The 11335-nt window shown below is 43.5% G+C and overlaps 1 protein-coding gene across 2 annotated transcripts in view; it reads left to right on the plus strand.

Annotated features, from left to right (window-relative positions):
• The window catches only part of BICDL2 (BICD family like cargo adaptor 2), a 31184-nt gene extending 20935 nt beyond the window's left edge, over positions 1–10249 (plus strand). Inside the window, exons 8-10 of one of the 2 annotated variants that reach the window (XM_081970744.1) lie at positions 4005–4125; positions 6982–7165; positions 8190–10249. In XM_081970744.1, coding sequence (XP_081826870.1) covers positions 4005–4125; positions 6982–7155 — 295 coding nt within the window. In that variant the 3' untranslated portion in view covers positions 7156–7165; positions 8190–10249. The remainder of the gene's footprint in view (positions 1–4004; positions 4126–6981; positions 7166–8189) is intronic. The other variant, XM_081970745.1, reaches the window with a different exon arrangement.
• The last annotated feature ends 1086 nt before the right edge of the window (positions 10250–11335 follow it).

The following is an 11335-nucleotide window of genomic DNA, read 5'->3' on the forward strand; positions in this document are numbered from 1 at the left end:
TGCGCACTGGAGCACCAGAAACCCTCATGTCTGATTTGGCTGTTTTCTGGGGTGTTTGGGGGGCGTTTTCCAGCGTTCCAGCACTTGCGAAGAACAGTGTGCTGGAAACCAGAAAAGCAGCTGGCGACAGTGAACGTGCTCACAGAGAGGGCTTTCTATGCCACCTCTGGCATGAGTGCCATAGGTTTGCCATCATGGGCATAGGCTAATGTCTAGTTTATGTCTAGTTTAATGAAAAGGAGGATTAGGGGAGACATGATAGCAGTGTTACGATGTCTCAGGGGCTGCTACAAAGAAGAGGGAGTCAAACTATTATCCAAAGTACCTGAAGGCAGGCCAAGAAGCAATGGGTGGAAACTAATCAAGGAAAGAAGCAACTTAGAACTGAGGAGAAATTTCCTGACAGTTAGAACAATTAATCAGTGGAACAGCTTGCCTCCTGAAGTTGTGAATGCCCCAACACTGGAAGTCTTTAAGAAGATGCTGGATAGCCATTTGTCTGAAACGGTATAGGGCAGTGATGGCGAACCTATGGCACGCGTGCCACAGGTGGCACGCATAGCCATTTGTCAGGGCACGCGAGGCGCTGCCCTGTCAGCTAGCCAGCGCACATGCGCGCGCTGACCAGCTGAGTTCACCCTTTTTTAAAGCCATTTTTCGCCCTCCCCAGGCTCCAGAGGCTTTATAGGAGCCTGGGGAGGGCGAAAAGAGCCTCCCCCCCCCGCCCCGGAGGCTTCAGGAGCTTCCGTGAAGCCTCTGGAGCATTAAAAAACGGCCATACGGGCAAACCGGAAGTTTGGGAACGGACTTCCAGTTTGCTCGGAGGGTCGTTTTGAGCGCTCCAAAGGCGTCAGGGAAGCCTCCTGAAGGTCCCTGAAGCCTCCAGAGGGCGTCCGGGGAGGCTGTATTCGCCCTCCCCAGGCTCCTATAAAGGCTCTGGAGCCTGGGGAGGGCAAAAAAAGCATGTAAAAATGGGGGATCATGCCTGTAGTGCGCGCATGCGCACTGAGGGGGTCAAACATTGCATTATGGGTGCGGCACACCCGCACAGGACACCCCTGCGCTCCCCCACTTATGGCACGCGAGCCAAAAAAGGTTCGCCATCGCTGGTATAGGGTTTCCTGCCTAGGCAGGGGGTTGGACTAGAAGACCCCCAGGTTCCCTTCCAACTCTGCTATTATATTGCATTGTATTGTATTGTAATGTTCCTCCTAGCTTTAAGATGTCCAGACTTCAACACCCAGAGTTCCCTAGCCAGGCAGGCTGACTGAGGAATTCTGGGAATTGAAGTCCACATATCTTAAATCTACCAAGGCTGAGAACCACTGTTCCATAGCAAGAACTATTATGAGACAGAGATACTCTTCTCCATCCCAGTTAGGGCTTCCTGACCATGTGAGGAAAAAAGCTTTGCTGCAGATGCAACAAAAAACAATGGTAATAGTAATGTACCGCCGCACTGATCATGTTACATAGTTTGGGTAAAGAAACGTCTGCAAGAAAACAATCAAGCTCAGAAAGCACCAAGGACTTCTCATTTCAACCCTGAGCTACAAATATTCTCATGTATTGCTACCGTTGCATTTTATGTCAGCGAGCGGCCTTATTTATGATGATGTTGCATTATTGTGAGGGTTTAAAGGATGGAAATGAGAGGAAATCTTTAGGCATCAGCCATGAATCTTTCTAATTTTAGCCAAATCGTGCTCCTTTTCTGCTTATCAAAGTTATTCAACCTGAATAAACTTGCTGACTTCACTACACGCCCTACAAAGGTTGCTTGTTTGAGCAAGTGTAATGTTTATGGCTAGTGGGTTAATTAATAACCTTAAAGCCACACCTTTAATGGAGTTGCCACACAATAACACCAGGTTTGAAGTCACTGCATTGATACTATCAGACCAGAAGGATCCCGTTGAAAATGCTGCCCTTTCCCTAAAAATAACCCTTTTTATAGCATAGCACCAGATTATATCAGAAACAAAGGAGAATCCACCAAGAACACATTTAGCAAACATTACGGCAACTGCCAGCTACCCAAAATTCAATGTCACAAATTTATGACATCACAAAATAATGTCTACTCAGGAAGGTGAAAATAAACCGAAGTAAAGATGACAATTCTGTCTATTTTTGTAATAATACAGGAAAGATCAGTCAAAGAGATGCTGCCTAGGGACCCGTCAGATAAGAGAAAGCATAGCCTAAAGCTGCAAAATGGGTGGAGAAAGAGATAGGAAGGCTCCTTTTCCTCTTTCTCAGGCTGTTAAAGAGACGGTGGAAGATTTGTTCTTTCAGACTTGCAAGTTTCTCTTCATGCACTTCTACAATAAAATAGAATTTGTGTTTTCTCTCTGGTTTACCTGGGGGTGGGGAGGAGGCTGACATCCATTTTGCAAAAAACAGGCAGTCCTTAACTTACAACAATTCATTCAGTGACCGTTCAAAGTTACAACGGCACTGGAAAATGTGACTTATGTCTGTTTTTCATACTTACGACTGCTGCAGCATCCCCATGGTCACGTGATCAAAATCCAGCTGCTCAGCAACTGATTCATATTTATGACGGTCGCAGTGTCCTGGGGGAATCATGTGATCAGCTTTTGCGACCTTTTGACAAGCAAAGTCAACAGGAGAAACCAGATTCATTTAACCATGTTACTAACTTAACACTCCATCTCGCAAGGAATGATGTATTAATAGTAGGTGATGATGATGACGATGATGATGATAACAACAACAACAACAACAACAATAATAATAATATAAAAATAGATAGGCATAGGCTAACAATGGAAATAAAAGAAAGAGGGGGAACGGAATACTATTTGATTTGGGACTCATGGTATAATTGGTTGGAGAATAGAAGTAAAGATCAAGACTGTTGAAGTAAATTAAGAGGTGACAAAAATGCTATATCTATATAGTGATGTAATTATAATAATAGCATACTGTATAAAATAGATATGTACATAAAAGAAAAGGGAAAATATTGTAAATAACATATTAGATATACCAATTCCAGAGCATTGTGAAGATTGAAATTGTGATACAGAATGAAGAAAATTGTTTCCACCCCTCTCTCTCTCTATATATATATATATATGCATGCATGCATGCATGCATACACATACATACATACATACATACATACATACATACATACATACATACAGTGTTATGTCAAAGCACCTGGTATGCCCAAATATGGGAGAGAGCATATGGCTTCCCCTTTGCCTTTCAGCTCCACCCTAGGAGCCTTCCAGGCAGAAAATCATTTTTGTGTTGCATTTTTTGCTGATAAATAAATGAAGGGAGACTAGTATAATGGCTTAGAGATTAATATAACTGCCTAATATGTAAAAACAGCCCAGGTTCAAATCCCAGTAAGGGTATGGCTAGCTGATGAGAGCTAAATAGCTTGAAATAGATCTATACTAGTCTCCATTTATTTATTAGCAAAAAATGCAACACATACATGTCTGCCTGCCTGCCTGCCTGCCCGCCCGCCCGCCCGCCCGCCCGCCTGCCCATCCATCCATCCATCCATCCATCCATCCATCCATCCATCCATCTATCTGGTGAGATATATGGTGAGTTACAAAGTCACTCAGATGTTTAGACAGGATTTGGCATTTTTGTCCACCTTTCAAGTCCTTCCCAAAGGCTCTGATCCAATCTCAGTCGGGGTTGGTCACCGGGACCAGAGGTTTTGTCTTCCCAGCTTTTGGACTCGTGCTGGAGCCCATCCAGACGGAGAGGTTCCCTGAGGATGGGCTCCAGCACGAGTCCAAAAGCTGGGAAGACAAAACCTCTGGTCTTGGTGACCGATCCTGATTGGATCCTGCAACATTATCCTAGGACACATATAATTCACCTTCATTCATGACACTTACTGTTCCAAGTGAATCTGCCTTTTGCAATTGACTGATGGGGATTTTGTTAATGCCGACAGTGTTTTGGTAGTGCTCCAGATGATTGTCAACACTTTTTTTTCCTACCAGGAAAGGCGAAATAGAATTGGAATTGGCAAAAATCTCCCTGGAGAGAGATTCGCTGAGCCAACAGTTGCTGCGTGTCATTCGACAGAAGATGTCACTTTCTCAGGAATTGGAAGCTTGGCAAGTGAGTAAAGCAAATATCAGAACCATCAGGAAACATGTCCTAACTGTTAATCCGTTTGCAAACTGTGAATCATGTGTCAGGAATTGTAACAATCCCGATGCCCCCTTCTTAAAAATTCCCATTCAGATATAGCTTTGTCTCCTTCAAGTCTTCCTTCTTTCCAGATACCCTTTTTAACATAGCTGAATTGTGGGAATTCTTGTTCTTTTCCTACAGATAAAAAGGCCCAATGATAGGATTTAAAAAGGGGAGCATGCAGGGAAGCAAATGCAAAAAGAAATATTTACTGAAGAATATGGTTAGTCTTCTACTTATGACAGCAATTGAGCCCAAAATCTATGTTGCTAAGTGAGACATTTGTTAAGTGAGTTTTGTCACATTTTATGCCACTGATGTTAAGTGAATCACTACAGTTAATAAGTTAGTAACATGGTTATTAAATGGACTCTGTGGCTCAGTGGCTAAGACGCTGAGCTTGTTGGTCAGAAGGTCGGCATTTCAGCAGTTCAAATCCCTAGCGCCCTGTAACAGAGTGAGTTCCCGTTCATTGTCCCAGCTTCTGCCAACCTAGCAGTTCGAAAGCATGTAAACATGCTAATAGAAAAATAGGGACCACCTTTGGTGGGAAGGGAACAGCATTCCATGCGCCTTCAGAGTTTATCCATGCCAGCCACATGACCATGGAGACGCCTTTGGACAGCGCTGGCTCTTCGGCTTTGAAACGGAGATGAGCACCGCCCCCTAGAGTCGGGAACGACTAGCACATATGTGCAAGGGGAACCTTTACCTTTAACATGATTATTGAGTGATTGTGGTTTCCCCATTGACTTTGCTTGTCAGAAGGTCACAAAAAAGGTGATTACGTGACCCCGGGACATTACAACTGTCATAAATATGAACCAGCTGCCAAGCGCCTGAATTCTAATCACATGACCACGGAGCTGCTACAATGGTTGGGTGGAAAATGATCATAAGTCACTTTTTTTGTGCCATTGCAACTTTGAACAGTCACTAAATGAAAAGTTGTAAGTCGAGGACTACCTGCAGTTAAAAACATATGAGTATATAGGAAGGGTTAAGAATGATATCCGTGCAAAATAAATAAATAAATAGAAAATAATAAAATGCAAGTGAGGTAGAAGTACAGGAGTTTAGACATTTAGAAAACCATAGAAACAAACCAGGGAGAGGCTAAAATATTTTTTCCCTTTCTGTGTTGGATTTATGATACAGTACAGGTAGTCCTCATCTTACAACCACTATTGAGCCTAAAATTTCTGTTGCTAAGTGAGACATTTATTAAATGAGTTTTGTCCCATTTTATGACCTTTCTTGCCATAGTCGTTAAGTGAATCATTGCAATTGTTAAGTAACACAGTCGTTAAGTGAGTCTGAGTTCTCCATTGACTTTGCTTATTAGAAGGTCGCAAAAAAAGGATCATGTGATCCCGGGACACCACAACCGTCATAAAAATGAGTCAGTTGCCAAGCATCCGAATTTTGACCCTGGGGAGGCTTCGAGAGCTGTACGTCTGAATAATGGCCATAAATCCCTTTTTTCAGTGATGTTGAAGAACTTCCTGTACGTAAAACCAATGAAGGCATCTGGATGGTCTGGAACTGGGGCCAGCAGAATAAAAACTGAGCAAACATTATTGATTGAGCTCTGGGTCGCAATTGCATGCCCCAATGTATGAGAAAAGGAAACATCACCTTCAAAATGATGCAACTCTGTTATTGGGAACAAATTATGACATTCCGTTTCCACGAAGCCAAAACGAAATCACAGTCATTCTTTTTTTGTCTTTGCTTTGAGCATTTGGGGCAATAATACTTTCGAAATTGGAAGTCTCTGAGAGCAAAATTGTGCCTTTCATTTAAAATAACAGGCCATCCTCGACTTACAACCATTCGTTGAATGATCGTTCCAAGTTACAAAGGCACTGAAAAAAATGACCTAAAAGTAACCTTCAAACTTACAGGACAACCGTCACAGCATCCCCACTGTCACATGACCCACCTTTGGGCACTCTGCAACCAGCATGTATTTATGTGAGGAAAGAGCTGTGGGAGTGCGGTGGTTAGAATGCAGTATTGCAGGCTAACTCTGCCGACTGACAGCTGTTTGATTCTGACTGGCTGAAGGTTGACTCTGCCTTCTATCTTTCCAAGGTCCGAGGAGTAAAATAAGGACCAGATTGTTGGAGGGAAAACATTGACTCTGTAAACTGCTTAGAGAGAGCTATAAATCACAGTGAATTGGCATATAAATCTAAGTGTTATTGCTATCGCTAACTCTGCCCACTGCTAGGAGTTCAATCCTGACCAGCTCAAAGTTGACTCAGCCTTCCGTCCTTCCAAAATCAGTAAAATGAAGACCCAGATTGGGAGAAATAGGCCGACTCTGTAAACCCTTAGAGAGAGCATAGTGCTATAAAGCACTATGAAGCGGTATATAAGTCTACTGCTGGGGGTATGTATGATTGTTGCACTGTCCCAGGGTCATGTGATTGCCATCTACAGCCATTTCCCAGATGCTTCTGACAAGCAAAATCTGGATTTGCTTAACGACTGCATGATTAATCTAAAAACTACATTGAGTCACTGAACTGTGGCAAAAAACGTCATAAAGCCTGGCACAGCTCATTTAACAACGCCCTTGCTTAGCAATGGAAATTCGGGTCCTAAGTGTGGTTGTAAGTTGAGGACTATCTATATTATAAGCAGATGAACCCTTTTAAATGAAGGTGAATTGGGACAGCATATCTGATACTGCCCCAGGGACACTCAAGAGAGGATTTCTGGATTCTATTTCACGTTGATCAGAATATTATCTTTTTTCTTTGCGGCTTACAGGATGATATTCAGTATATTATTCACCAGCAACTTCTCCAGAAACAGCAGGAAGAACGCCACTGCCTCACCCCACCATCAAAGCCACCGACACAAGGCAAGGGTCCTGAATTATTTCGGGCTGGTGCCAGCATGCCCAGTGGCACGGGCTTCTTCTCATTCTTCCGGAAAAGCTGAATTGTTGAAGGTGTGGAACTTCTAATATGGGTGAAAGCAGGAAAATGGGCGAAGGGAATGCAAAGGCCAGACTGGATGATAAGAGACGCAATATAGAGCAGGGGTGTCAATCTCAAGGGCCAGGGACCAGATCCGGCCAGCGGGGTGCTTAGATCTGACCCACAGGGCCACCCTGGAAACAGTCCACTTTCTCTGGCAGAGCTCTCGGGCCACCACAGGCACCCCTGACAAGAGTGACGTATAGCTGGCCACCCCCACCCAGTGGTGGGTTCCGGCAGCCGCTACTGCTGGTTTGCTCAGGGACATGACATGCGTGCATTCTCAGTACAACGCAAATTGCAATGCACGTGCGCAGAAGTAAAAATATGATGGTGGCGCCTAAGCGCCACTGGGAGAATCAATTCAGGGGCATGGCCAGCCTGGGTTGCTGCCGGTTCCAGAGACCCAAGTTGCCAAGCTATTACCGGTTTGGCCAAACTGGTCTGAACTGGTAGGCACCCACCACTGTCCCCATCCCGCCTCCCGAGGTCAAACACAACGCTAATGTGTCATTTGGTGATACATGAATTTCAGTCACACTGGAGCAGTTGGAGGTTTCATGTCTTGGAATCATCTAATCCAAGGATGTCCAACTTTGGCATTTTTAAGATTTATGGGCTTCAACTCCCAGAATTCCCCAGCCAGCATGGCTGACTGAGGAATTCTGGGAGTTGAAGTTCCCCAGTTTTAAAGTTGCCAGAGTTGGACCTCCTGATTGAGCCCGCAAACAATGTAGCCAGATGCTTTTCTGATATTCAGACTAATAATTCCCAGATGGCACAATTCAAATACTGCAGAAGGCCACCCAAGAAGTAACTACAAGAGCTAGGTAGAGTGCACCAGTCTGAATCAAGGTCAAATCAAGTGGATGGCATCAGTTGGCCAATTGATTGAGCTGTTTAAAGTCATGCAATTAAATGCAATTCTCTTTCAGTAGTTATACTGGATTGTAAAAACTAACATTGGGTCTGGTCTCTCTTTTAAAACACATCTAGGTTTCCAACATCAGTTCGCCAACCTCTGCTCCAAGTTCTAAGATCACCCTCTTCTGGTGAGTTGGAGACATGACTCATCTAAGTGGATTATTCCAGAGTGGCAGCTAGAAACATCTACAGGTCCCAGCGCCTGGCTTTTGATGGAATGGAACCAGAAACATGGCTTCTGATCCTTCACTTTTTCATACAATCAAGATTGGTAGGAAGGAGCACATTAATCTCACATCCCTCCCTTGCAAGAAGAAATAGATTACAGGTAGTCCTCGACTTACAACCATTCATTTAGTGACATTTCAAAGTTGCAATGGCACTGAAAAAAGTGGCTTATGACCATTGTTCACATTATGACCATCGTAGCCTCCGCTTGGTCGTGAGATCGTGTTTATGAAGGATGCTGTGTCCTAGAGTCATGTGATCACCTTTTGCGAACTTCTGATAAGCAAAGTCAATGGGAAGGCCAGATTCACTTAACAACCATGTGTCTAACTTAACAACTGCAGTGACTCACTTAACAGCTGGCAAGAAACATCGTAAAATAACAACTGACTTGCCTAGCGATGGAAATTTTGGTCTTAGTTGTGGTCCTAAGTCGAGAAAGTCTTGTAATGTTAACTTCTTTCAAGGGGGAGACAACTGCTAGCAAAACAGGAACATTCCTAGAGGGGGAAATGAAAAAAAAAAATCAAGATGGCAGCTTCACTCCTGTGACCGCCATCTTGAATTTTTGACCCACATCCCACAGATACCCTCTAGCAAACCATTTGTCGCAGCAGACCCTATTTTACTTTTCATGGTTTGAAAAAAAAGATAATTGTCCCTTGGGTTGAGCTCAGCTGCTAGTAGCTAGGTAGGCACATCTGTTTTCTGGGAAGTATTGGGTTAAGCCTCAACGTTCTCTTCTTGCCTTAAAGAGTGAATACCAAAGAATGTATCCAAGGATTTGATATTTTAATAGGATGGATAATGGAAAATAAAAGAGAATCTGAACCAGGTTCTTAAAATCCAGGCAGTCAGAGGACAAAAGCAGTGAATGCAACAACTCTGGAAGTTTTTAAGAAGAGATTGGACAATAATTTCTCTGAAATGGACCAGGGTTTCCCACCTGAGCAGGGGGTTGGACTAGAAGACCTCCAAGGTACCTTCCAACTCTAAAAAAATAAAAACATTTTGTCAATTCCACCTGAAATAGTGCACAGCAGCATGGGCATAAAAGTCTCCCTTCCAAATGCACCAGTATTATACTCTGTAATGCATTAGAGCAGAGGTCTTCAAACTTGACAACTTTAAAACTTGTGTACTTCAACTCCCAGAATTCCCCAGCAGCATGGCTGGCTGAGGAATTCTGGGAATTGAAGTCCACAAGTCTTAAAACTGCCCAATTTGGAGACTTCCTGCATTAGGATATCCTCTTCAATAAGATCAACCTATGGCAGACTCCCACTGGCTGTGTTGGGACTGTAAATCCTAGAATTCCTAACCATGACTGCCATATTCCTGGGAATTCTGGACGTTGTGGCCCAGTATTTCTCAGCGTTGACAGCTTTTAAGATCTGTGGACTTCAACTCCCAGAATTCCTTAGCCAGTCATGCTGTAGTTGTAGTTCCACAATCTTAAAGTTGCCAAAGTTGGGAAACACTGTTGTAGCCCCTACTCATTCAGAAAACATCAAATCGGGGAAGGCTGATTGAGGTTTTCTCTATAACTTGGTTTTTTAAATAAAGTATATATATATATTTGTGGCTTTTAAAAAATCTGCATATATTTCTACATATGAGTTTCAGTCATGTTGCAGAAACACCAGCAGGGGGCAGTAATGCTCTTTCCTCCTCCCCTTTCTCTTCCTGTTGCACGCAAACAAGAAACAAGAAGATACTATTTTGCACATATAATTTCTATTGCTATTTAACATACAGAAGAATATATATATTTCGGTTTCAATACCAAAGCTGACAGGCCTGATCCAGACAGAGATTTATTTATCTATGAAGAAGAAATTATCTATATTGCTATAGAGTATTTTTGTTGTAAATTTGTTAATACAGATTTAATAAAGATTATTAACGTCACGCTTCTCTGACACTTAATGTCGAACTTCTCCGACGCTTCTGTTGGAAACCCTGTTTTCAGGTGAAAAGTAAGGCTTCGCAACATTGAGCCGGGATTTCTAGGAAACTGGATTCTTCAACAGATCAAGACAGGAATTAATCTAATAATACTCAGGAATCTGAGCAGAATTTATGACCAGGCTTTATAACTCTGCTCATGCTGCAGTCACTTTACCATTCATAAGAGTTTGGATCTACGCTATATCTAGTCCAGCTGCCTTCACAATAGAGATGGGTTCCGGCAGCCACTACTGCCGGTTCGCTCGTGGCCATGCCTAGCACGCACGCTTGATGCTGCATGTGCAGCGGAATAAAAATTGGTCTATGTAATGCACAGAAGCAAAAAACAAGATGGTGCCGCCGTCAGAACTGGTTTGGGGGTGTGGCAGGCTTGGGTTGCTGCCGGTTCCCGTGACCCAGGCCGCCAAACCACTACCAGTTTGGCCGAACCGGTTCAAACCAGTAGGAACTGCTCCAGAAGGGTATGCAAAGCCATGTAGGTAGTCCTCAGAGGTGTATTCAGCTGCTTCGGACCGGTTTGCTTGAATTGGTAGAGTGGAACTGCAGGTGGGCCTGCCCACCCACCCCAGGTCAAAAATGTCCTATGTAGCCTTGTTTTCGATGCCTCATGCGTATATGCATGCTGCACACACGGGCAAAGCATATGCGCGGAAGGCTGCATGCCTGCGTAAAAGGCATGCATGTGCGGTACGAGCATGCGCTCGCAGTTGTGAACCGGTGGTAAACCTAAGTGAATCCCACCACTGGTAGTCCTCAGTTTAAAACCATTTGTTTAGTGACCATTTGAAGTTACAATGGTTGAAAAAAGTGATGTACCACCAGTCCTCACACTTATGACTGACCCAGCATTCCCACAATCACATGATTGAAATTTGTGCGCCTGGCAATCAGCATGTATTTATGATAGTTGCAACATCTCAGGGTCCTGGAATCATCATTCGCAAGTCAATGGGAGAAGCCAGATTCGCTTAATAACTTTATGATTCATTTAATAACTTCAGTTATTTGCTTAACAACCA

This window comes from Natrix helvetica, assembly GCF_964273705.1.
Source record: "Natrix helvetica genome assembly, chromosome: Z".
In the NCBI taxonomy this organism is placed as follows: domain Eukaryota; kingdom Metazoa; phylum Chordata; class Lepidosauria; order Squamata; family Natricidae; genus Natrix; species Natrix helvetica.